This window comes from Rousettus aegyptiacus, unplaced genomic scaffold (assembly GCF_014176215.1).
Source record: "Rousettus aegyptiacus isolate mRouAeg1 unplaced genomic scaffold, mRouAeg1.p scaffold_m13_p_16, whole genome shotgun sequence".
Taxonomy (NCBI): domain Eukaryota; kingdom Metazoa; phylum Chordata; class Mammalia; order Chiroptera; family Pteropodidae; genus Rousettus; species Rousettus aegyptiacus.
The window spans coordinates 51,660,925-51,686,345 of NW_023416291.1; the positions used below are offsets into that span (position 1 = coordinate 51,660,925).

The following is a 25,421-nucleotide window of genomic DNA, read 5'->3' on the forward strand; positions in this document are numbered from 1 at the left end:
GTTTTTGTAACTTTGAGGATTGATGTGACAGCACCCTTTCAAACAGTTGAACTCATTCTGACTCTAAAAGCAAACCATTTGGCCCTGACCCCCTCCCCGGTTCGGAAGATCTTCGCTTGTACCTGGGCGTTGGCTTTAGCAAGTCATGTATGGTGAGCCTGTTCTGGCCTAGGGATAAGTCACCAAAGCCTCATGTCTTGACCTCTTTATGCCGTTGAGTTCCATTATGAGTCTCATGATCACCTCTGAGGTCTGCGAGCAGAGGCCTCACTCCCCTCTGTCTGCCCCCAAAACCTTTATCCAGCAGCATCGCGAGCAGGGTAGCCTTGAGAACAAGGCAGTCTGGTCCTGCCCCAGAGGCCCTGATACAGCCCACTCTGTGGTCCCCGATCCCCAGTGCAGCATGCAGCCGTTTTAGACTTGCACATCGGCTCTGCAGAGTAAACCTCATATCCTTGCCTGCCACCCTGTCTTATTTTTTAGCTTTAATTTTGAAAGAAAATCTTAAAACTTACAGAAAATTTTTATGAAGCACTTCTCTGTCCCTGTGCCTAGGGGCCCCTTGCAGTTTTCCCCGATTGTCCCAATGACGTCCTTCAGAGCAAAGTCACCAGGTCCAAGCCACATATCCCATGTCTCTTTCTATCTTCAGTTTTAGCTTGACTTCTATGACCTTGAAAATTACAGGCCAGTTATTTTGGAGAAGTCCTGTGATGAGGGTATGTCCAGCATTCCCTGGTGCCTCCTCCCACCCAGGCTGTGCATTGGGGCTGGACCACCCAGGTGCAGCTGTGCGCTTCCCAAGGGGTGCCCAGTGTGTGCTGTGCGGGCAGGGTTAACTGATCTGTCATTTGGGGTGGACCTGCCTGGTTTCTCCACTGTGAAGTCAATTCTTCCCTTTTGTGATTAATATTTTCTGGAGAGATACTTTGAGACACGACGACATGTCATTCCTCCTCTCACTGCGCCCTCCCGTGTTAGCGTCCACTGGTATTTTCTTGCTTGAATTACTCATTACTGTGATGACGGCTGGATGGATGTATTCTGCCCTGTCTCTGCTCCTGTATCCACTGACTGGCATTCTACTGTAAGGAAAGCTCTCTCCGTCCCACTTAGTCATTTATATCAATATGGACTTAAAGATTCCTGTATTTAGTTATAATCTGTTGTTATTAGTACTTATTTTAATATTCACGTCTCGTTTTACTCATTGGTTTATTGTCATCGGCCCAGACTTGGCTAATGGGCCCCGTCAAGCCAGAGTCCTTTCGGCAAGTCCCTGTCATTCTTTTAAGCACTTTCTTTACTTTCTATCATAACGAGAGTCCAGGCTCAGCATCTTCTCTCCCCTTTTCTCAAAGGGGTTCTGGTTCTTCTTAGTGGAGAATGGTCTCGAGAAACCCAGATCTGCTCACTGCCATTGGGCTGTCACTGCTCCCAGGCCCTCTCAGTGCCCAGAGCTGGGAACACACACACACACAGCCAGAAACAGATACACATATATTTGTATGCAGACACATGCTTACATTTCCATGTATTTCTGTATCTCTCTCTGCAGATGTGGGTAACCTCAGGTTCACGTAGGTACTGCTAGTTCAGCACCAACAGGGTTCATCTTGACCTTCCCCTTCGAATTTCTGCCTCTCTTTTCTAACTGTAGGAAACCTGGCTCCCTTTGTGCTCAGGGCACTCAGTCATCACTCCACCAGCACCCCCACCCCGCCCCCCGTGGGCGGCCGAGCCCCCTTCCCACCCTCCCCTAGCCCCAGCCTTGCCCAGTCCCCAGCCCCCACCAGGCCACCTCCTCTTGGATTCCTTTCTGCCTCTAGTATACGTCAGGGTAAAGTCGGATACAATTTCCTGGTTAAATCTGGAGTCCCTGGGCGTGAGCATTGCTTCCTCAGACATCTCGGACTCTCTCTGAGGCCGGGGAGGATGCACTCTCAGAGGCGCTTGCTTGCTTCAGACATGATTCAAAAGAGGGTAGGCGCTGCCCCAGAGGGAATGGCCTCTCCCGCAGCAAGCTCACAGGGGTGTGCATGCGCCCTCAAGAACACACCAGTGTAGCCACTTGTGTACCCTGGTGACCCTGGCCGGGGGACGGGAGAGGGGGGCTCTACCCTGACCATATTGCAGGAAAAGTGAGTTTCTGGCAGCCGTGAGAAGAAACCACATTTGTTTTAGTAAAAATGGGGCCTGTAACAGGGTCCTCCAGGGTTCGACTGCCCTGTGATCACACCTCCCTACTGCTTTAGGCCCCTTCTGTTCTGAGTCCCCGCTGCCTGTCTGTCTGGCCATCCACTCACTGCAAAATTCAGTGTGGATTTCCAGTGCATCTGGGGTGGGCCTGGCACCGGGCCCAGTGCTGGGGCTTGGGCAGTGGCCACGGTTATCTGGGCCTGCTGCCACCTGGTCAGCCTCGGCCAGCCCCAGGGGTCCTAGCTGTTAGCGTTGCCTCTGCACAGAGCACAGGGTGGACATCAATCTGTAGCCACAGTGCGAGCATTGCAGAGCCAGCTCTAGGGGCTTTCAAAAATTACCTAAATGGTGAATTTCATCTCCGTTTCTTAAATGTTAAATGCCAGTCATCTTCTGAATAACCTCGAGCTTTGGCAATGTAGTCCAGTACTTTCCTTCTAAAAAGGAGCGCCTGGCGGGGCATGTGCCCTGCGCCCGGGCTGTCGGCTGCCCCCAGGTGCAGTGCCTGTGCGCCAGCCGCAGGTGGGGGAGGCACCAGCCCTCTAACGTGGCGTGCAGGCGCCTCGCAGGCTCAGCCCGTTTTCACTGACCAGCAGTGAGACTTTCTGTCATCCTGTTTTTGCCCAAGGACAGCAGTTTGGCTCACCAACGTGGAGACAGCAGGGAGGGGCCTCCTGTTCATCCAGAAATGTGATTTGATTTTGTTTCCTGCCTGAAAGTTTGGTCTGACAAAGCATTTGTGTTGTCATTTCAGTGAACAACTGGTTGAGTTTTATTATATCTAGGCAGTTACACAACTATTACCGTAATTAACTTTACAGCGTTTTCATCAACCCAAAAAGAAACCCTGTGCCCTCTGGCTGTCACCCTCCGTTCCGTCGGTCCCAGGCCCTCGCAACCACAGATTCGCTTTCTGTCTCTGGATGTGCATTTCATATAGATGAAATCTTACACACTATGTGACCCTTTGAGGTATATTTCCATTTAAGTCTTTAGATTTTTCCAAAAACATTTTATAGTCTTCATTTGTTAAATTTATCCCAGGTATGTTATTCTCATTTGTGCTGTCGTAAATGGAGTTTTTTTCTTGACTTCACTTTTGAGTCGTTCGTTTCTAGAGTGTAGAAACACACAACTGATTTTTGTGTAGTGATCTTATTCCCTGCAACCTGATGAGGGTTTTTTCCAGTAGATTGGACCTTAGCACAAAAGCAAGGCTGTCCCCGAGAGCCCAAAATTCTGCCGTCCCCGTGCTTTCCCGGGGACAGACCTGGCCTGTTAGAGTCGCAAGGCTTTTTATACTGATCCTTCCCACCAAGGATGGCGTTAGACCATCCTCCCCACCCCCACCGCCACCCCCTTCTGAGATGGACAGTCACCAAGATGTACAGATTAAGGGAGCTGTGTGGACCAGTGGCTGAGCTGAAACCAAGTTTCAAATGTCCCAGGAGCCCCCGTATTTGTCAGCCGGGGAGGCCTCGCCTCTTCACGTGTGGACGGGGCAAACAGCTCTGCTTCCTCCTCCCGGGCCTTCCGGTACTCTCATTAAGTGATGAGGCAAAGCTCTCCGGTCACATCTGGAGAGAGAGCGAGCCTGCGGTCTTCCACCCTTGATCTCGCCACAGAAAACATGTCTCATTTCCCAGACATCTGCTAGTGGTACGGAGGCTCTTCCTGATCATAGACGCATCCTGGACAAGTTGTCTAGGAAAGGGAGCTGAGTCCCGGGGACCTTTACGCGGTGGCCCCCTGACATACTGCATGGCCTGCGAGTGCAGCACGGCGTCCAAGCTCCCGGCAGGCCTTTGGATGAGGTGGCCCAGGGGCCGGCCAGCCTTGCGCCCACCCTCCGGGAAGGGCTCCTTGGTGGAGTGCTCACCCCCACTCTGTCTCACATTCAGTGCCCCAGGGTCTTCACTGTCAGCACTTTGCCCCAGAGTCTGCACTTTCCAGAGCCCCCTGCCTCCTCCTCGTGTGGGCTGCTTCACAGCCTTGGTGGTCGAGGGGCTTCTTTGTTTCTGTTTCTGTCTGGAAACATTGCCCTGGTTCTCCTTACCCACAGCCGCCAGGGCCCGCCCCGGCCCACAGTCTCTCCTGGCCCTGCCAGCCTCGCCAGCCCACTCCGGCAGGCCAGCTCTTAGCTTTTGTCTTGTGCTTGCAGAGGAAAAGAGCAGCGGGTTCCGGTTAAAGCCACCAACGCTAATCCACGGCCAGGCACCTAGTGCAGGTAGGTGCCCACTTTTGGGAGGGAGGGGAGCGGGGGGACTTCCTCGCACCCTTCCAGGTCTCTGCACACCCCACTGGTGTTCTCCAGGCTCAGTCACCTGACACGTGAGCCCTGGGAAGCTGCTTTAGAGAGCCCGTCAGACCTGGGAGGTTCTCCCACCGGTGAGCTCTCCGGTGCCCTAAGATGCCTTGGAGTGGGACATCTGGGCTCTGCGCCCAGTGATAACTCAGTTGGTCCGGGCTGGCTCGCTCTCCAGCGCATTCTGGCCCCAGCATGCCATGGCATTCGCCCTGATTAGGGGAGTGGCTTCGATCCAGTGGCATGCTGCTAGTGAGCGGAGCCCGGTGATGGTTCTGTCCAGACCTGCCGGGTCCAGCAGGAGTGCCCGGGCAGGGCCAGGAGCATTCTCTTGTGCTTCTTGCCTGAGTTGTGTTTGGCAGGGGTATTTTCTCAATATGGCATTTTAAAAAGATGCACTGAGTTCCTTTCTGTAGCCCAAGCAGCATCCTAAAGTCTGGAGGGTCTCCTGTGGCTTCCCTGCTTCCCCTTACGTCTGTGCTTGACTCTCGAGCTGTCCCTTGGCTCCCCTATAGCATTACCGCGCTCATTAGATTAAGTCAGAGACATGATCAGTTATATGGAAACGTCATTTAACACATATAAAAAGAACAGTAGCCGGACTCTGCATGTCTAGCTATAAAAAAAAATCTTGGGGTTTTTAGGAAGAACAAAAAACAAAACAAAACAGGCTTCGCTACAGTGTCTAGCCTGTGAGAAGCATCAAACGGGTTCCTGGGGTCACTGTGTCTGGGAAGCGCCTGAGAGCCTGAGCTGGCTCGCTTCTGCTGGCAAGGGCCGAAGGCCCCAGGCAAACCGACCTCTATCCTCAGGTCTGCCAAGCCAGAAGCCCAAGGAGCAGCAGCGGAGCGTGCTTCGCCCGGCCGTGTTACAAGCGCCGCAGCCAAAGGCACTCTCACAGACAGGTGAGCAACGCTCGGCAGGGTAGACCATCTCTGAAGTCGCGCCTGGGACAGCTGTGTCGCCAAGCAGGTGGCTTTGGCCATATCTGCCAAATGCACTCGGAAATAAAGAGCGCGGGGAAAACGGCCCTTGGCGGCCCTGGCGAGCCCAGGGAAGACGGGAGGCTGGACCTGACTGCTGGTGCGCACACTGTGCACCCCGGCTTCTCAGCGCTGCCCCCCTCCCTGAGGGGTTCAGCTTCGTCTCTATGTGTTGGTGGGCGAAACTCAGCCCTGTGGCTCGGAGACGCAAAGGGGTGCGTTTTCATCCTGTTCCCCAACTCAGAGATATCACTCTCAAACTCTGTTTCCATTACGTCCATATAGACCATGGTTTTCTGTTAGTTCTTAACTTTTTTAGTACTCATGAGCTTTTCGTATCTTCATCTTGATCTTTCCCTGTAATTCAAGAAGCAATGCACCATCCTACATGAAAGAAATAATTAATATTTCTGAAGAGTTTTTAATTTCATGGGACATTTTTTATTGTAATGCTGAACAGCCAAAGCCAGATTTAAAGCAGTACACGTCATGTGATCTCGACTAGTTATAGGAAAAAAATGCATAAAATAAAAATGTCATTCATAAAACTTGTTCTGTAAAACTCATAACCGTTCCCCAATATTTATTTTTCCTCTTAATTAGATACACTAAATACACTACAAATTCACACAGTTCTTTGTGGAGTAAGAAATAGGATAGTCTCCTTTCTGTGTGGTTTCAGTTTTGGTTTTGATTTCACTTTCTAAGAATCTGTGGCTTACAGCATGACACCAGATCCTGTCTTAAACAAGGAGGAAGTATGCTGTTGGCCCAGACAGTGGCGGGGGCTAGAGGCGGCCCAGCACTGAACTCCCCCTTTCCCCACTGTCTTTGTGTCCCCACAGTCTCAAGCAGCGGCACCAACGGGCTCAGCGTTCCAGCAGACTGCTCAGGGGCCACGACCTCGACATTGCCCGACAGCCCCGCACAGAGAAGGACCTCCGATGAGGCGCCAGCACCTGAGGTGCGCCTGCCCAGGCAGGGAGCGCAGTGTGCGAGAGACCCCTCGGGCTTCGCTGAGCACGCAGACTGTCACCCGCTCCCGCAGGGTCAGCTTTCCTGGGTTTGCTCAGCTGCGTCAGGGCAGACGAGGTGCAAGGGGGTCTCTCCACGGCTGTGAGGGAAGGTGCCACAGGCAGGGCTCTGCCGCGGGGTCCTGCGCTGCCCGAGTCTAGCGTGGCATGGCCGCGTGGCCCGGGGCGGCATTCCTCCAGCAGGCACACTGACCATTGAGTCCTGGGAGGAATGGCTTTCATGGGGGAGGGCCTTGAACCGTTTACGTGGAGAAACGTCCTGCCTCCGTTGCCACACCCAGCGACTCCTGGGGATGTGCACACATGTGCCCCTTCCACTGGGAGTCGGCCCAGAAACCGTTTGTTTTTCTTTGGAAACGGCAGTCCTCGGGGCTGTGGAATCATGCAGGCCAGAGCACGTGTTTCCAGTAGAGCCGCAGAGCCGGCTCTGCGGTTGGCGGGGGCGGGTGTGGGGTCCGAGTCGCAGTGACGCCCCAGGCTCCACGCACCAGGCTGCATCTGTGTCTGCTTCGGCAGAGAAGGTGCTGCCAGGGGGTCTCCACCCTCCGCCTCCCCAGCCCCCACCGTGCGTTCAGGCTCACACGGCGACGACAACCGTGTGCAGCTCCGTTTCGAACCCTCCTCAGCCCCTGCCTTCCAACCCGTTGGCGGAAATGGAGCTAGAACTCGTTACCACGGCACGTGCTGCTTGGACACTAACGGTGGGGTCCCAGGCGGCCGGCCAGGTGCGCAGCTCTGCGCCGGAGGGGACCCAGGAGCGACCCGGCCGTCGTCTGTCCTCCCGCCCGGTCCCCAGCTGCCTCATCCGGTCCCGGGGTCTGCCTGCATCACTCTGATTCTAGCTTCTCCTCAGATGACCCTCAGCCTAGGGACCCTCCCCACGGGAGACGCCGTGAGCAAACGACATGCCAGGAAGTAGTTCAGCTCGCTCAGCGCTAATGTGTCCCTTTTCGGTGGTGGTTTTGTTAACTAGGAGAAGGAGCCCCAGAAAACCGAGTCTAGTAACACTTCCGAGGAGGACAGCTGTGAGGAAAAAGAGCAAGTCCCGCAGCCAGCGTTCGTGTTTGGGCAGAACTTGAGGGACAGAGTCAAGGTACGTGCCCAGGGACTGGGCGAGCTGTGGGCTGGGGACTCGACCTTCACGTGCCGCCCTTATGCAGCAGGTTCAACAACAGGAGCCTGCCGCACGAGGGCGAGAGGGGGGCGCTGCCGTTCACGGGTGCTCCCGTGGCTCACGGCTCGGCCACGGCCGTGGTTGCCACCGCTGCTTGTGTATACCTCCCTTACTGCCTGCCACCTGAATGTGGGACTCAGCAGTGGCCCCTGGTGGCAGGGGACAGGGAGGCAACCGGTGAGAGAGCTTTGTTTCCTTCGGGGTTTTCTGTCGGCGCTAGCAGCATTCAGACCCGATCGTGCTTAGTTACGGGAGGCCCGACCTACACGCCGTGGGGCTCTGGGCAGTACCCCTGGCCCCCGCCCTCTGGGTACCAGGGACACACCCAGTTGTGACAACCACACATCCCCAGATAGTGCTGATTGTTCCCCACGGGGCCACACTACTCCAGACTGAGAACCGTCACCTGAGTTTCCAAAAGTAGCTCCGGCAGAAAGGTAGCTTTCTCTTCCATAGGAGCAACAGCACGTGGTACTGCCCGGCCGCCTCCTGGGCGGCGGGGCCAGACCGGGGACTTTGAATCAGGCGGGAGGCATGTGCAAGTGGTAAGGTGTCTCCACCCTGCACCCCCTGCGAAGATCAGAGCAGGTAGCACTGCCTTTCGCAGCCACAGGGACTGTCCTTCTGTGCCATTTCCAGCAGCTCATCTAGCGGGAAGCGCCTTTAGAGGCCTGAGAGGCAGCATCAGTGGCCATGTCTGGGGACATCTGTGGTCGTCACACTGTGGGGTAGGTACAAATCAGTACCTGGCATCAAATCAGTATGAGCCAAGGATGCTGCTCAACACCCCGCAGTGCCCAGGACGTTCTGGCCCCAGGGTGAGTGATGCTCAGGGTGAGAAACAGTAAAGTAAGGAAACAGAAGTTCATCGGCGTAGAGAAAACAGCAGCTCGTGCCGTCCGCCTTCTCCTGTGGTGTCACTGTCCAGGAGAAGCACAGACGCCCCCAGAGATGGAAAATAGGTGTGATCTCGCACGACTTCAGCCAGTATAATGAGCCCCTCAGGGGCTGCTCCCTCCCTGGAGGAGGATGCAAGCAGAGGGCGGGCCTTGAAATCCATCTTCAGCGGGGGCCGGGCCTGGCTGGGCCCGGCCAGGCCATCAGGTTGGGTTTAGGGGAACGCTGCCTTGACTTTGGGGTGGGGGCAGTGTCTCCCGGAGGTCCAAGGCTCTTGTGATCTCTGATCTGAGGTCTCAGTCTCATCCCAGCCTCTCCGTGAAGGGCAGCCCTGGGCCGTGGTCCCCGAGCCCCTCCGAGCCTGCACGTCCCGCTCACGGGACCAGGTCCGTCCTTCCCACCTTTCGGTTCTCGGCAGCAGTTAGTTCGTGCATGTGCGGGAACGGGCACGGCGGTCGGCATCAAAGAAGCCCTCGCGAAATGGTGCTTTTGTTTAGGTTCGTAACAGACTTAGAATGCCAGCTTTGTAAGTGTTCTGTGGTCCCGGCATAGAAACATTGAGGAACGTGCCAACATGCCAACCTGACTGCATTTTTTTTAAAACAAGGTTGAAAAAGCTCTGTGATCGTTTGTGAGTTATTTTTGTGCCCTAACCATTAGAAGCAAAAAGTCGTGGAGTTGATTACAGTGCTCAGCGTGTGTGCACACACGCACACGTACACACACCCGAGCGCACAGCGATGATAGGATTGGTGTGCCGGAGCTGTGTGGCATGGCGGAGGGCTCGTGCAGCCGGGCCGAGCTTAGCGGTCCCGAGTGTAAGGGTTCCCCGCCTGTTCCCAGTTAATCAGCGAGAACGCCGAATCAGCTGACGTGGAGAACGCCGGGCACCCCAGTTCCGAGACGCCACCTGCAACCAACTACTTCCTCCAGTACATCAGCTCCAGGTGCGTGTCAGCCTGGGGCCCAAGCGCGCGGGGAGACCCTCAGCCTTAGAGGGACCTGGCCATCCATCGGCCCTGACTCGGGCCTGGACAGGAGGCGGCACCCGCGCCAGGAGCCAGCCCGGTTCTTCCTCGGGGAAGGATGGTGGGGATGGGGCAGAAGCGTCCAGAACCTCGGTTGTCCTCCAGCCTCTCCATCTTTCCCACTCTGGGCACAGCTATGGAGAGGTCAGGACGGTGGACTTCGGTGGACATCTGAGGCAGAACCCACGTTCTGTGGGGTTGTTTATTTTGGCTCCCAGAGTGACCTTTGTCACCCAGACTTCATGTCCAGAGCAGAACCCAGTGGGCCAGGAGCGGCTTGACCTCCTGTCACCGGCTCCCACCCCTGCGCTCACAGCCTGTCTTCTCCTCAGTCTAGAGAACTCAGCCAGCAATGCCGACGCCCCCAGCAACAAGTTCGTGTTTGGCCAGAACATGAGCGAGCGCGTGCTGGTGAGTGGCCCCCACGGGCCTGGTCTTCTGGGGCCGGGAAGGGTTTTGGAGCTCCTGCCCCTCTTCCAGGTCCGAGGGAGCGGTGTGGCTGCCACACTGTCTCCTATAAAATTAGGATGCTTTCGGTTGCGAGTAAGAGAAAGACCCAACTTGGACCAGCTTAAAGCCAGGGCAAGGCTGCCCGCTTTCCATGAGCACCATTCTGCTTCCTGTCTCCCCACCCTAAGGCATCCCTTGAGTCACAAGCCATGGTCCTCCTGGCTGAGGTGCTGCTGGGACCCCCAGAGCCACCTCTGCCAAGGCTGGTCAGCCCCACTTAACCATGAAGCTGCCGCACAGAGGTGGGGGGTGGGTGCCTCGTGTCCCCCGTACTGCCGTACAGCACAGCCAAGGCACTCGGGTGCCCTTGGGCCGTCTCTCAGTCCTGGGGAGCTTGGCCAGCCAGGACGGGGTTCTGGAATTGTTTGTCGGCTCCCTCGCTTGGGTTTCTTTTCTTTCCCCGTCCAATGCGCTGCTCTCTGGGTCCGCTGTGAGTGTGGCTAAGGAGCCGTACTGGGCCCAACTAATTACTTCCATCTTTGTCTCAGTCCACATGGCGGTCAGTACTGTTCTTTTTCTGTTACAATAAGCAAGTCAAAGAACTACCTCACGCAGAGGTAAATGCTGCGGCCCAAGGTGCTATCAGGTGGTGGCCCATGTCTCCCGGTGAGGCCAGAAGGGGCCCATTTGGGCGCTGCAAGGGCAGTTTACGTGTGACACACAAGGGCAGACCTGTGAGGACACTTTTCTGTTAGGTTTTAACACCAGATGGTGCTTGAGAATGGGTGTGTGGAGATGGTGGGGGCTGGCTGGGACCTGCCCCATGGAGAAGGACTGTCAGTCACGACCGCCAGGTCTGGATGGGCCCACAAATCTTTGAAAGAGAAGCCATCGGCAGAAAGCAGCCCTCTGCCCAGCAGGGACGTGCCGAGGGCCACCTTGGCAGAACGGTCGGCCGGCCAGGACCGCGCAGACACCCCTCCCTGAGCATCTTCGTTTCCCTGCAGAGCCCACCCAAGTTAAATGAGGTCAGTTCAGACGCCAACAGGGAAAACTCAGCTGCTGAGTCTGGGTCCGAGTCCTCGTCCCAGGAGGCCACCCCCGAGAAAGGTACGTGGCTGTCCTGCAGCCTCTTGGGAGGGGCTTTCAAGTGACGTCCGTCCACACCCCTGCCTGGGAGGGTTGTGGGGACCAACTCAACACAGCAGTAATAACCTCGTGAACCAGCCACTGGGACAGCCAGAAAGCCGTGGGCACTGGTTTTCAGTGAGCAGGAAGGAGACGTGCTCGTCTAAAACCAGCCGGGCCCGTGGCACTGTGCGGTGAGGCGGCTGTCACCCTCTTCCTTCACGCCTGGAGGCGGCAGAGGGGGTTTCTCTTTGGTGTCCTTTTGGAGGTCTTTCCTCTCCTGAGTGGGAAGCGGCAGATCCGGAGCGCTGCTGACAGCTCCCGGCAGGTCTGCCTGCAGATTCCGAATTCACTTGGCGTGTTTCTGGGTCTGCTCCAAATCCCGAGCGTGGGGTGGCTGGCACCCTTTAGGCCATTTATCCCCTGTTAGGTACATACTTCCCCCACCAAGTAAATAGTCAACGTTGTTTAGCTAATGACATTGCAGAGTCCCTGGCCGAATCAGCAGCCGCCTACACCAAGGCAACAGCACGGAAGTGTTTGTTGGAAAAAGTGGAAGTCATCACCGGGGAGGAGGCGGAGAGCAACGTGTTACAGGTGAGGCGGCGTGAAGGTGGGCCTCTCGGCCGTCAGAACCCAAAGCGTCTGCAACGCGGGGTCCAGCCCCTGAAGGCTCGACCCACACCCTCCAGGCACTCAGACTTCCCTCGGAGGTGACGGGGGGCCTGCGTCCCCACGTGTAGGACCTTGGCGGTGGGGCTTTCGTTGAGAGCTCAGGGCTCAGGGACTTCTTGTATTGCGTTGTTTTCCAACGGAAGGGTCTGTTTTGAGACAGTTCAGGGAATTTCGAAGGCGGTGGTAACAAATGCCTCCTACCACCCAGAGTTACGAGCTGTGGTTATTTTGTCGCTCCGGCACCTCATCGTTGTTTTATTAGGTGAAAAGAATCACAGATGCAGCCCAGACTTCGCCCTGCTCTTTACTGTCCCCATCTTTCTCCCCATCTTGGGGCAACACGTCCAGTTCCGTGTGCCCGTTCATCTGCTTTTCATCCTTCGACACTTAGTGTGGCTCTGCAAACCACATTTATATAGTACAGGGGAGTTTTTGGTGCAAGGTTTTCGTGGTACTTCTTTTTCTCAACGTTGCTTTTTAATCTATCCACGTTAAGAAATACCGACAAACGCTTGCAGACTTTTTCTGTAAAGGACCACGTATAATCTCTGTTGGTTATTCTTTTTTTAAAAATAATACGTAACCATTATTGAGATATAAGGCACATGTCATAAAATTTGCCCTTTTAAAGCCTACGATTCAGTGGTTTTCTTTCGGTAGTGACGTGTAACCGTCACTACTAATTTAAAACATGTTTGTCCACCAAAAAGAAACTTCGTGCCCCTTACCAGTCTCCCCCGCACCCTTCCCCCCAGCCCCTGACACCCACTCAGCCACTCTGTCCCCCTGGACGCGCCCGTTCTGGATGTGGCGCGCCAGTGGAGCCCCACGCCGGCGGCCGTCTGCCGTCTCTCGCTGCGCGTCCTGCGCCCAGCGTCCGTCCACTTTGGAGCGGCGGCAGCGCTCGCTCCTTTCCGTGGCCAGGTGATACCCCGGCGTGTGGGTGGACAGCTGGGCTGTTTCCACGTTTCAGCTGTTCTGAATCGCGCTGCTGTGGACGTTCGTGCACAGGCTTTGGTGCGAACTCCGATTTCGGTTCTCTTGGGTGGGTACCGAGGAGTGGCATTGCTGGGCCGTGTAGTCAGTTCACGTTTGGCGTTTTGAGGACCTGCTTTCCACCGTGGCCGCCAGCAACGCGTGAGGCCTCCGATTCCACATCCTCTCCAGTACCTGTTGTCATCTGTCTTTTGGTTGCAGCCATTCTAGTGGGTGTGAAATGGTATCTCATCAGGGTTTTGATTTGTATTTCCTTAATTTTTTAAATTTCCCTCTAAAAGTGTAAAATCCATTCTAGTTCAAGGGTAAGACGGGAAATTGGCGAAGGGCCAGACGTGGACCCCCGGCCGTAGTTTGCTGACCCTGTTAGATCATAGGAGTTAGATGGAGGCTCCCAGGGAGCCTGTCACAGTGGCAACCACCCAGCCAGGGTCCCTGCTTACCCCGAGGGCCGCCTTGTGTTCCAGATCCAGTGTAAGCTGTTTGTCTTTGACAAGACCTCACAGTCGTGGGTGGAGAGAGGCCGGGGGCTGCTCAGACTCAACGACATGGCGTCGACTGACGACGGGACATTACAGTCCCGACTAGGTGAGCTGCAGGGGGCCCTGTGCAGAGGGTGCAGAGTTCCCAAGGCAGTGAAGGGCAAGGTCCCAACTCGGGCCCTCCACCCAAGGAGCAGAGAAGCGGGGCCCCGCAGGAAGTTCCCCAGCACCCACGCCCTGGCTGCCGCAGAGGCAGCAGCTGCCAGCCCTTCCGCAACGTCCCTCTTTCTAAGTGTGAAAATGGATACGAGCACTTGGCAGCTTTTGAACTAAGTGTACGCGCACTGCAGGTAGAACTGGGGGTGTCGCGTGCACATCCAGAGAGGGAAAGTCTGCGCCCAGTTTTTCTCCACCATATAAAAGTGCCAGTTAATTTTGGTAGAAAGGAAACAGCAGAAATCAAACATCAATTGTAGTCTCTTTATAAAGAGAGAAATCTCTGCTCGTGACATTTTGATGGTCCCTGTCTGTTCTGTGGGTTCTTGCTAAAGAAAATGGGGTGACTTTTTATCTTGCTCTTTTCACTCACTATGAGCATATTCCTGTGTCAGGTTTTTCTTAGAAACACAACTGTTTTTGGAACAAGTTTTATATTAATATTCTGTTGACAATGAATGTATGTCACCATTTCTCTCTTGATGGCCATGTAAGTTGTTCCTAGGTTTTTGGACTATTATAAATCATGCTCTTGGGCCATCTAGATATGACTTTCACTCCCAGAAGTATGCCGGCCACAAAAACGGATGTACGTGTGGTGCATGTGTATGTACAGCACGTACACGTTTGAAGAAAATCAGCATGTACCTGTGTTTATACTGTGAAACATGTACACTCACTTTTATTTTATCTTCCCAAAGTAAAATTGGCCTCTGGCCATTCCAGAAACAGCAGTTCCTGGCCCAGTACTAGCGCTCACATTGCATCTTTTCACAGTCGTCCCTGAGGTTGGAACCGAGATGGAAAGGGCCCTTCTGTGGGGCACCGTCCCTTTTCCCCATGGACAGCCCCTCGATTGCTTCCGTTTTTTTCTCATGGAAATGTTCAAGCGTATGTGGACAGAGGGTGCACAGTGTCGCCCTCGGCCCCAGTCAGAAGCGGAGCAGGCCTCGTCGCCTTTCACACCCTCCCTCGCTGAGATCTGTCCCAGGCACCCTTTCCCTGCACCCCCCGGGCCTTTGGTCCTTGTCACGGGCCTTCCCTCCAGGCCCATGCGAGCTCTCTCCCACCTCACAGGTGGGCACACTGAGCTCAGAGGACTCTGGGCAATCTGGTTGGTTGGAGTTCAGGACCCTGCAGGCCTCCCCAAGCTCCTCTCCATTCTTTGTAGCCATCTGGCGCCCTGGATTGGGGCGACACCTTCTGACATTGTCCAGGCCTATCCCAGTGGGGAGACCTGGGCTGGAAGGCAGGCGAGAGGCCACCCACGTCCACACGGTTGGGGCGTGGGCGGATCGCGTGGGCTCCGATAGATCAGGCAGGCTGACCGTGGCCTCGGGCCCGCTGCGGGCGGCCCCGGGGGTGTCACGTGCACGTCCAGAGAGGGAAGGTCTTGCCGTTTTTCTCTCCACCATATGCCTCCCCCAGTCTGTCTCTGTCTCGCTCTCTCGATGGAAGCTCAAAGCACAGGTTGGCCTTGGCCCCTTTTCTAAGAAGACCACAGAGCAGGGGCTGGGGCTTGGCCTGTGAGTGGGGGACAGTCGGGGTATTGGCTTCACGCGACACGCGTCACGTAAAGGGCACTTGTCCCCATTGTGCAGCCCACGAGTGTCCCTGTCGGGCCCCACCTCATAGTTTGCCTCCTGCTCCCCCTAATCACCTCCCTCCCCAGGGGAGCCGCCGAGCTGCGGGCATCCACAAGACCCCCTTCTGTGTGGCCTCTGACCCCGCCAGTGGCCTTGGGGTCCTGGGCTGGGGAACGCGCACGGTGCCAGGCTGGCCCCGGCGTGGGGGCAGCTGTTGCCCAGCAGGCCATGGAAGGGTCGTGGGTTTTGCCCTTGGGGTTCGCTTTCCTGCCAGGTGTGTCTGTTCTCCCAGCTGGCTGTTAGATGGGGTCAGGGGCCAGGGCTGAGTGGCCTCATTGGTTGCAGTGATGCGGACCCAGGGCAGTCTGCGGCTGATCCTCAACACCAAGCTGTGGGCCCAGATGCAGATCGACAAGGCCAGTGAGAAGAGCATCCGCATCACGGCCATGGACACTGAGGACCAGGGCGTGAAGGTCTTCCTGATATCGGTGAGCAGCCCCAGGGACTGCCTGAACGGCCCCCCAGGCCAGAGCAGCACCCCCAAAGTCACCATATGCCGAGGCTCCTTGGCACACCCAGCCAGGCACTAGGCACCCTGCACTGAGAGCATGGGCCGAGGAAGAGCAGAGAGGCCTCTAGCAGGCACATCCCCCTAATGGGAGAGGCAGGGGCGCCACTGGGGGCCGGCCCAGCTCCTGGCTCCGGGAACCACTTGGGGAGTCCGGACCCTGGTGTGTGGTCCCCAGGTTCCCTAGCTGGAGGTCATAGCATCCCATCGCGGCATGGGCAGCAGCCACACCACCCAGGGGTGGTCTCCCCGCAAGGCCTGGGAACCAGCCCTTCCTCTGCCTCCCCCAGGCCAGTTCCAAGGACACGGGCCAGCTGTACGCGGCCCTGCACCACCGCATCTTGGCCCTGCGCAGCCGCGTGGAGCAGGAGCAGGAGGCTAAGGCACCTGCCCCCGAGCCTGGGGCGGCCCCATCCAACGAGGACTACAGCGATGACGACGACGTCCTGGCTCCATCGGGGGGCACCACGGGCGGTGAGCCGGGGCCCCGGCCTGGGGCTGCGAGGGGGCTGGTCTCCTAGGTCCCCTCTCACCTGCCGCCTCCGGCCCAAGGGCGACCTCTGGGTATCGGGGCCTGACCTTGGTGGGTGGGGTGCTGTCCAGGTCAGGGACCTGACAGCGAGGCCACTGCTTCCCACAGGCGCTGGCGACGAAGGGGATGGGCAGACGGCCGGGAGCACATAGCGCCAGGAGCCGGCTGCCCGCGAGCCTGCTGCTTCGTCCGTCTGTCTGCCCACCCACCCGCCCTCCCCCACAGTGTCGAGGCTCGGGGCTCGGGAACCACACTCCCCGCCGGGTTGGCCGCAGTCCGGATCCACACGGCCCGTTCAGAAGCAGACTCGGGAACTGCTTGAATGTGGTTTGGGACATGAGACCTCATCATATTGATGAGCAAAACAAAAAGAACATTTCTTTCCTCTCCCCTTTGAATTGAAATGGCACATTAAGACTTGTCACGGCTTCTCACTGGCACTGGGACGCCTGGTTTCTTCACCCCGCCGTCCTCACGGCGCCGACCACCGCTGCCGCTGCCCCCCGTGGCGCCGCCCCCGTGGGTTCCCGCCGTCTCCCCAGGCCACCAGGGCTGTCCCCACAAGTGTAAACACTGGGCCTGCTGGATGTTCTGCTAACTGCTACCTTTACCCCCCGTTTCCCACCTTCTGGCGTGGGGCGCGTGCTTTTAGGTCTTCTCGTTTCCAAGGCTTTGTTTTTGTTTCCTTAGGCTGAGACACTCCTGTGTGTTGAGCAGGCGCAGGTCCCACGTCCTCATTGTCCCTGTGGGCCTGGCCGCTGTGCCGAGGCCTTACTGGATGGCTGGGGGTGCTCCAAGGGTCACTGGGGGCAGGCCCCCAACTTGTTCCCCAACTGGAGTTCTTAGGGCCGAGTCATGGGGTGTTGAGGGGTGGGCCCCACACCTGGGGAGATCTTATTTAGAAAAGGGTCACTGGACCTAGGAGGGTCCCCATTGCCCTTCTGCTTGTCCCTATCACGTGGGTCATCTGTCATCAGGCACGCAGGTGCAAACCTGTTGGCCATTCCTTGCCCAGTCCTGGACATCACCATCCCCCGAGACCATCCAGGGCAGGGGCCTCCGTGAGAGGCAGAGGGAGAGCTTAGCAGGGACTTGGAGGGGGCTGGGGACTGGTTCCAGACAACAAGTCATCCCAAAACTCGCAGCACGCACAGGATCAGGCGCCGTGCCCACCCCACCCCAGAGAGGGTCAAGGGCCGCCCCACCTGCCGGGGCTCGAGGGGTCAGGGAGATGCCCAGCCTCACCCTCGCAGGGGAGGAGGAGAAGGCCTGGTCTTCGCAGCAGTGCCGCGCAGCCCGGGCCCGAGCGCGAGCAGACACCAGAGGCCCCGGCAGATCCGGTCACACTGCTCTGCTTACGCCTTAGCCAACTAGTGACAAGTAAAACCCGATAATGCCCATGTGTTTTGGAACATTTATGTAAGATTGTCATATGAAATGTATTTGGGAACTACATTAAAACTTTTAACTAAACCCCTGGTCTCCTGCGTGCCCCAGGGGCCTCAGGAAGCCCGAGGGCCTGGCCAGGCATGGCCTCTGCCTCCCAGGGAAGGCTCTTCATGCAGCCTGGCCGGCCTGCTTCCCTGTGCCCCAGCCCCACAGTCCACGCCTGGACTGGCCACCAAACTTGGCTGCCTTCCAAGACCTGCCACCAAGCGCAGAGCCTGGCTTTCCAGAAAGCCGTTTGCTCACGCACACACCCCCACCCCCCGCCCCAGGGGCCTCCTGGCTTCCCCAGGACCGCTGAGAGAAGGATGGGGTTGGGATGCTGGCGGGAGGGACCAAGATCCTGGAGCAAAACAGGACTCCGGGGAAGGGGGCACATCTACAGGGATTTCTTGAGGCCTGGAATCCTGTGTCCCACTTGAGACCTGGTCCAACTGGTTCTGCAGCCTAAATCTTCCCGCACTCCCCTCCAGCCTCCACCCCCAGGGCGGCCCAGCTGCAAGCCCAGGTGAGAGGGGCGCTGGCTCGTGGATGCTGGGGTACGGACCTGGGGCGGAGCTCACAGCCGCCAGGCGCTGGTCATCATGGCCACGAACTCCTCGTCCGAGTCCATGGAGGCGCTCACGCCGCTGTAGTAGTCCTGGAATTCGGCCAGCGTGACCTGGGGGCAGACAGGCTCTAAGTGGGCACCAGAGGCTGGGCAGGAGCGAGGGATGCGCCCCACGGGGACCCACCTGCCCGTCCTGGGAGGAGTCGAAGTTGTCCAGGAAGCGGCGGAGCACCTCCTCCTCTGTCCACTGCCCGCTCTGCACCTTGGGGTGAGTGCGGCCGCTGTACACCCCCCGGAGATCCTCCACGGTTACCACGCCGTCCCCGCTTCGGTCCAGCTTGGCGAACGCTGCTGCAATGACCGCCTCCCGGGCCTGGGACATGGGAGGCTGAAGAAGGGGGAGTGGTGACTGGGACCCCTGAGCAGGCTCCTCTTAGTGATAAGGGTCCAGTGTCTGTGCTGCTACATCAGCCCACGAGAGCCCAGCACCCCCACGCAGCGGGGTGAAGGGGCTCCCCCACGGGCAGCACCGCCACGCAGCGGGGTGAAGGGGCCCCCCACGGGCAGCACCCCCCACGGGCAGCCCCCCCCCAACGGGCAGCCCCCCCCACGGGCAACCCCCCACGGGCAGCACCGCCACGCAGCGGGGTGCAGGGCCCCCCCACGGGCAGCACCCCACGCAGCGGGGTGCAGGGGCCCCCCCACGGGCAGCACCCCCACGGGCAGCCCCCCCCACGGGCAGCACCCCACGCAGCGGGGTGAAGGGGCCCCCCACGGGCAGCACCCCCACGCAGCGGGGTGAAGGGACCCCCCACGGGCAGCACCCCCACGCAGCGGGGTGAAGGGGCCCCCCACGGGCAGCACCCCCCACGGGCAGCACCCCACGCAGCGGGGTGTAGGGGCCCCCCACGGGCAGCACCCCCACGGGCAGCCCTCCCCACGGGCAGCACCCCACGCAGCGGGGTGCAGGGGCCCCCCACGGGCAGCACCCCCCACGGGCAGCCGCCCCCCACGGGCAGCACCCCACGCAGCGGGGTGCAGGGGCCCCCCACGGGCAGCCCCCCCCACGGGCAGCACCCCCACGCAGCAGGGTGCAGGGCCCCCACGGGCAGCGGGCCCACCCTCAGCGCCCTCAGGAACTCCTCCAGGTCCAGCGCCCCGCTGCCGTCGCGGTCCCAGCGCCTGCACACGCCCTCCGCCTCAGCCGTGCCCAGCGCCAGCCCCAGCTCAGCCAGGCCTCGCTGGAGCTCCCCTGCGTCCAGGGATAGGCTCCTGTCCCTGTCCAGGCGGCGGAAAAACCTGCGGGACGGGGGCACAGTTGGACAGTGGTCCCTGGGGCTGAGTGGTCAGCAACATCTGAGGGCGCAGCTCACCTTGCCAGGCCCTGGATGCCCGAGGCCCCTCGGGACAGGCACTGTGCCCGGAGCTTCTCCACAGTGGCGTCCACTGCGTCCATGCTGGGTTGGGACTCTGGGCAGCTAGATGGGAGAGAGGTCACGGGGGGTTCTGCTTAGCCAGCCAGGCTACAGGCTGGGTGTCCCCTACTCACTCACCTGGTCGTCGCTTGTCCTGAGTTCTCCAGCCAGCGACTCCACTGGCTCCTGCCTGCTCTGTCCAGTGTTGGCAGTGTGTTCCGCCTGGCAGGACTGTTGCTAAGGGACGATGGCCCTGGAGACTGGGAGGGGCTCCGCCTGTAACCCTGGCTGTGCCAGGCGGCAGGGCCACATGGAACAGGGCGATTCTGTCACTGGCACCACCACCCGGCCACTGTCCCGCTCACTCACTCCCGGCCCTGCGATGCCCAGGCCTGGGACAGAGCCAGGCCCAGACCCGGGATGGGGGTGGGGGTCCCTTCCTGGCCACGAGGAGGAGGGCTGGGCCACAGCCCTGCAGTGACCACAGTGTCCGAGATGGGGGGAGATAAGGCTGTGGCCAAGAGGCTCAAGGCCCAATTCCTGTGGGACCTGAGGCGGAACCCCTCCTCTCTCTGGGTTTCCCTGGCACAGGACAGCAGCCACAGTTGCTGAGGGATTTAAGTTCAAAAGGGCTGGAGGTGACCCAGCCCACACCCACTGGGAGGCCCTGGGACCTGTGCCCGCTAAGCCAGGACACAGCGGATTCCTGCAGACCTTTCTTTCCATGCCAACGCAGACAAAGCAGTTCTGGTAGCTACGCAGGGGCTGGCTGTGGTGCTTCCGTCGCGTGGGTCTTCTCCTTCGTCGTTTGATGGGCTCGCATGTGACAAGCCGTAAGCCAGGACGTGGCGGGACAGAGCAGAGCAGCAGCCCCGACCCCTGACACAATCCACGAGGCACCGAGGCCCACGTCACAGAAGGCCTTCAGTCCCGACCTTGGTATCTTTGCTAGCTGAGAGCCTGACGCCAAACAGCAGGATCGAAAAGGACATTGGGTTTCCCAGTCTTAAAATGGGCCTCGTTTGGGGGCCCCCCACTTGCCTACACCGAGGTCGTCAGAGGTTTTTCCAAGCCTGAGCTTGCACACAGCACGTGGTGCAGGCGGCGCTGCCGCTGCCAGAAACCGGTCCATGGGTTAGGAGTGGCCGGCGATGATTCAGGCCGAAGCTGGTGTCAGCTCGGAGAAGCCACGGTGACATTCTGCTGCAAAGCCTGATGGCTCGCTGCAGTCCGAAATTCTCTGGGTAGGCAGAGAGATACTCCATTGTTTTTTATGAGTATCACAGCACATTTTCTTTCCTATAGCAAATGTTAAAGCTAACCACGATTGTAGTTGTTTGGCACCTCAAGAGAATCAGAATTTCAACAGTAATGCCTCCAAAACTTGGCAGTGGCCCAGGCCCTCCCAACCCCTTCAGCCTCACTTTCCCAGCTGTGAAATGGGACGAGCCTGTGTCCACTGGTGGCTGTGAACACTAGACACAGTCCTGTACACGGAGCGCCTGGCACAAGCCGCTGTCTAACATGTATCTCCCTGCCTGGCGGGGCCCCCCCGCCCCCCGGACTGAGAGCAGCACAAAGCAGTTCCTGGTAGCTACGCAGGGGCTGGCTGTGGTGCTTCCGTCGCATGGGTCTTCTCCTTCCAGCACCTCCACCCAGAAGAAAGGAGGGACCAAGACCAAGAAATCAAAAGTTTATTCTTGAGCTTAGACAGGCCCCAGCCTGCCTTCCCTCTTACAAACAGCGCCCCGCCAATCCATCCAGAGGAGTAAATGGGGCTATTGTTACCACACTGGGGGACACTGTTGGACACCGGGTGGACAAGAGGCACTGCCCTGAGGGCTGGGGACGGGCGCCAATCTTTCCAGGCTGAACTGGGCCCTGCCCCTCGGTTGCCGGCGCGACAATTCCCTGAGTAAGGAAGGAAGCCAGGAGACGGCTGCCATGGTCCTGGGCTGGGCACTTCAGCTGGGCACAGGGAAAGGGCATGGGGTTCCCTGGTTTGATTTTAAAAAGCAAAGTGCCTTGAATGTCTTGGGCCAAGAAGGGCAGTGTAAAAATAAGGAGTTAAAAAATAGATTCTCTAGGAAATATAAAAAAGGGCCAGCCGTTTACTACAAAAGCCGGACTGGGGGACGGCCTCATCACAAGTGCTGGGGACCTCTGGCTTCCTCCAGGGCCCACAGGCCCATCCTGCTCCTAGAGGGGTCTCCAGATGTGCCAGGTCCTGGTGACAACAAAAAGCCTGCTCTCGTGCACCTAACATCCTGACAGTAAGTTCCACAGAGGAAAATTTTTTTTAAATGACTGGGACTAGGGAGGAGTGACTTCAGATAAGGGGGTCAGGAGAGGCCTGAGGTGACATTCGAGCAAAGACCTGAGTGACACGCATCAGTCCTGTGACATCTGGAGGAAGAGCATTCAAGGCAAAGGGAACATCCTCTGTAAAGGCCCCGAGGCAGGACGTTAAATCAAGAAAAGGTTAAGGGATGCCTGAGCTCTCCCGGGCCGCGCGGTGTGGCTGCCAGCATCCCAGCGTGTCCCACACGCAACCTTCTGGGTTAAAGGTTGAAGGAGGAGTCAGGAAAAAAGGACCCAGAATTAAAAGTTGTTTTCAAATAACCAATGCAAAATGGCATGAAGCTTGAAGCTCAGTTCTGGCTTGGGATGAAGAGTGAGAAAAAGCGTTAGTCTGGGAGGAGCAAAACCAAGGCGGGGGAAAAGGGAGAAAATTCCAAATAATGTGGAACTTGATGCTATCTGCCTCCACCAGAGAAAGAGAGGTGTCAAACTCGGATGTTTCGGGAGCCAGACATCTGGCCCCAAGAGAGACGAGGAGGCTAATTAAAACTCACACTCTGCCTAAAGTGGGTATCTTGGCTCAGATCCAGGCAGGCAGGCCAAGTCTGAAGCTAGAAATCCAGATTTTTGTGTGTAAATGTTGCCAATTTTTCAGCAAGGGTGATTGATTCAACGTTTTGTTTTCAAAAAAAAGTCCTGTCTGGGCTAAACATCTTCATTTGGCCTGCAGGCCACCCATTTAAAACCTATGACTTTCTAGCAGGTTCTCGTGCTTGGAAAAGATTACGGCTCTGCACAGGGTCCCCTCTGGGACACTGCTGACCCTCTCCCGCTGCTGAGGACACCAGCAACGGGAAAAGGTCCCCACAGGGACCCTCTGTCTCCATTCTCGAATCTGTGCTCCGGGGCTCACACGGTGGTCCCAAACATGGCTGGCTGGAGGTGGTCCCTGTCCCCCTCTGCCTCAGTGCTGTTGGCAAGAGGTGGACTGGGCCCACCAGTGAGGGGATGGCTAGGGTCACTGGCTGGCAGGGGCCCCAGGCGCTCCGCCTCAGCCAGGGTGGCCAGGAGCCCAGCCAGGGGTGGCCGGCGGCGGCAGATGTCCTGCAGCAGCTCGGCCCGGGGCTGCAGCTGCCCGATGAGCTTGTCCCTCTGGTGCACAGCAGACTGCAGGCTGTGGACAGTGGCCTCGGAGGTCAGCAGCTGTTCCTGGAGAGCAGCGATCTCGCTGGCAGGAAGGCAAGACATGGCAGTTACGGTACTGGGGCACCAGAGGTCCTCCTGTGCCTGCTCCTGCCCTCCAAGGCTGCCTCGCCGTCGGGGTGGAGGCCGTGCTCCGCGCCACTGCCTCAGGACCTCCTCTAGTTATGGACTGAATGTTGTTGCCCCCCAAATCCGTATGTGGGATACCTATGTCCCAGTGTGATGTCTGAAGGTGGGGGCCTTCGGGAGGTAAGGTTAGTCGAGGTCATGAGGGTGGCGTCTTCATGATGGAGTTAGTGCCTTTATGAGACCAGAGAGCTCTCTACCCTATGAGGACACAGTGAGAAGGTAACCATCTGCACCAGGAGGGGTCCTCGCCAGAAACTGAACCCACTAGTACCTTGATCTTGGACTTCCAGCCTCCAGAACAGTGAGACATACATGTCTGTTGTTCAAGGCCCCCAGCATGTGGTATTTTGTCACAGCAGCCTGAGCGGACCCATAGCTCCCCCTGGCTCTTCCTGCGGTTGCTTTTTCCCCTACATCTTTTTTTATTTGTTGTTCAGCTTAAATGGCTCTCCTCCTCCGGGAAGCCTTCCCTCGGTCCCTTAGAACCCTATGTGCACCTCCATCACAACCCTGATCACCCCATATTGTAAATGCCTGGGGACGTGTCTGCCTAAGGGCGGGGCTGCATAGATCTTACCACTGTACCTTAGTTCCCAGCACAGTGCTTGGCACATAGTAAGTCCTTAGTAAAGTTGAATGAATGAATCCAACCAGCTCTGAATTAATTGTTCTCCACCTGGGCCCCAGCACCTCCGTGGGCGCTCCTCTCATCCCTTTAAATTCTTAGCTGCTAGAGGGACACTTCAAAACTGCTGACAGATTCCATCCTCCTCTGCTCAAGAACCTGCCATGGCTCCCAGTATCTACACCAGGAGGTCGGTGGTCCTTGCACCAATCAGTAGCAGCTGATTTTGCCTTGTGGGAAACTTTTAAGTTAAAAATCCACACTTGTGTGATACCTCTTAACTTTATGTGCTGATGATTAATCAAGTTTTTTGGTGTTTGTTTTTCAATCCCTCCAGCAGTCCATCCTCCACGTGAACGAATCCGGTCCCCCCTGCTAGTGCTCCCTTTACAATCTCGGCTCCGCCTCTGCCCACCTCCGAGAAGTCCACCTTGTGGGCCCGGGCCTCACCGATCCTTGGTGCGGCCCAGCTCGTCCAGCGCGGCGCGCAGCTGCTGATCGTGGCGAGCCAAGCGCTCGGCCTGGGCGCGCACCGTGCGCTCCGCTGCGTCCAGCCGTGCCTCCAGCTCTGCGACGCGCCGGTGCACTGCCACCAGGTGTGCGTTCGCCTCGCGGATCTGCAGGGGCGGCGGCGCGGACATGGCCCCCACCGCGGCCCTGGACCGGCCCAGGCCACGCCCCCAAAGGCCCGCACAGGACTTCCGCGCGATTGGCCGCAGCCGACTAGGTCGCGCCCTCGTCAAACCCAAACACCCTGACTGATTCCGGCACCTCGAAACTCCACCCCTGAGCCCTGACTCGTTCTCCGGCCGCACGCCCGGTCCAGGTTCTGGCAACGGGATGGGCTACTCCGAGACAGGCCCCGCCCCGCCCAGAAACGAGCCCCAGGATTAGCCCGGATCCCGCGACCCAACAGACCTGGTCACGCCCCCGGAACCCACGGCGCTTCTCTCGGAACCACACGATTGGCCACACCGGCGTCTCCTGGGCAATCATACAGTTCCGGATTGGTCCAGTCCGGACTCTGTCCGGTTCTGTCCACGCCCCCAACGTAGGGTTGAACAAGCCGCAAATTGGGCACAGGCCACAGCCCTCTAAGATTTTAGCACTAGAATTGGTCACTTTGCCGTTAAACCCCGCCCCTCCGCCTGGCCCCGCCTCAAAATAGTCGCACGCGGTTTAGACTCCTGCTTTGGGACTGGCCACAGCGAGCGACCACGCCCCCACACGGATTCCGACGCTGAAGGGGCCACATCCCCGCTGGCCCCGTAATTATGTCCTGTACCTCTCGAGTGCAGTCACGGCCCGCCCGCGCCCTACTCTGTGCATGGGGATAGGCCTAGTACCTATTTCATTCCCGCCCCTAGGTTAGGACGCACCTCCTGGCGTCAAACCATCCCTAAGACCTTCTGAGCTCGAACTAGCGAGATCTGCCTTCGCTAACCCTGCTTGGCCTCAGTTTCCCCCTCCAGAAATCACCGGGGTGCACGCGTTCTTCC

General features: G+C 58.0%; 3 protein-coding genes across 10 annotated transcripts in view; 1 reads left to right on the forward strand and 2 right to left on the reverse strand.

The window, feature by feature from the left end:
* The window catches only part of RANBP3 (RAN binding protein 3), a 50,767-nt gene extending 33,041 nt beyond the window's left edge, over positions 1–17,726 (forward strand). For 5 of the 8 annotated variants that reach the window (XM_016145076.2, XM_016145061.2, XM_016145093.2 and 2 more), the window contains 12 exons: positions 4,361–4,426; positions 5,317–5,409; positions 6,333–6,451; positions 7,495–7,614; positions 9,436–9,539; positions 9,953–10,031; positions 11,078–11,180; positions 11,671–11,795; positions 13,337–13,457; positions 15,499–15,641; positions 16,012–16,195; positions 16,362–17,726. In XM_016145076.2, the coding sequence (XP_016000562.2) occupies positions 4,361–4,426; positions 5,317–5,409; positions 6,333–6,451; positions 7,495–7,614; positions 9,436–9,539; positions 9,953–10,031; positions 11,078–11,180; positions 11,671–11,795; positions 13,337–13,457; positions 15,499–15,641; positions 16,012–16,195; positions 16,362–16,405 (1,301 nt within the window). In that variant the 3' untranslated portion in view covers positions 16,406–17,726. The remainder of the gene's footprint in view (positions 1–4,360; positions 4,427–5,316; positions 5,410–6,332; positions 6,452–7,494; positions 7,615–9,435; positions 9,540–9,952; positions 10,032–11,077; positions 11,181–11,670; positions 11,796–13,336; positions 13,458–15,498; positions 15,642–16,011; positions 16,196–16,361) is intronic. The other 3 variants (XM_016145086.2, XM_016145070.2, XM_016145099.2) reach the window with 1 other exon arrangement.
* A 121-nt stretch (positions 17,727–17,847) lies between these two features.
* CAPS (calcyphosine) lies at positions 17,848–21,247 on the reverse strand. The gene is made up of 5 exons (XM_036234038.1): positions 19,803–21,247; positions 19,623–19,727; positions 19,371–19,548; positions 18,434–18,637; positions 17,848–18,360 (listed from the first exon to the last, which is right to left on the reverse strand). Exons 2-5 carry the CDS (start codon positions 19,703–19,705, stop codon positions 18,259–18,261), a joined length of 567 nt encoding a protein of 188 aa, XP_036089931.1. The 5' UTR covers positions 19,706–19,727; positions 19,803–21,247; the 3' UTR covers positions 17,848–18,258.
* Positions 21,248–21,341: 94 nt separating this feature from the next.
* On the reverse strand, positions 21,342–24,802 carry VMAC (vimentin type intermediate filament associated coiled-coil protein). The gene is made up of 2 exons (XM_016145120.2): positions 24,373–24,802; positions 21,342–23,193 (listed from the first exon to the last, which is right to left on the reverse strand). The coding sequence occupies exons 1-2, from the start codon at positions 24,561–24,563 to the stop codon at positions 22,875–22,877; spliced, it is 510 nt and encodes a 169-aa protein (XP_016000606.2). The 5' UTR covers positions 24,564–24,802; the 3' UTR covers positions 21,342–22,874.
* Positions 24,803–25,421: the final 619 nt, after the last annotated feature.

What these genes read in the sequence shown, in the direction of transcription:
- CAPS (XM_036234038.1), bottom strand. Translation starts at nt 19,705, where the DNA reads ATGGACGCAGTGGACGCCACTGTGGAGAAGCTCCGGGCACAGTGCCTG. An exon ending in GGCATCCAGGGCCTGGCAAG is followed by an intron (nt 19,549 to 19,622) that starts GTGAGCTGCGCC and finishes CCCGTCCCGCAG; the next exon opens with GTTTTTCCGCCGCCTGGACA. An exon ending in ACTCCTCCCAGGACGGGCAG is followed by an intron (nt 18,361 to 18,433) that starts GTGGGTCCCCGT and finishes GTCTGCCCCCAG; the next exon opens with GTCACGCTGGCCGAATTCCA.
- VMAC (XM_016145120.2), bottom strand. Translation starts at nt 24,563, where the DNA reads ATGTCCGCGCCGCCGCCCCTGCAGATCCGCGAGGCGAACGCACACCTG. An exon ending in CTGGGCCGCACCAAGGATCG is followed by an intron (nt 23,194 to 24,372) that starts GTGAGGCCCGGG and finishes CCTTCCTGCCAG; the next exon opens with CGAGATCGCTGCTCTCCAGG.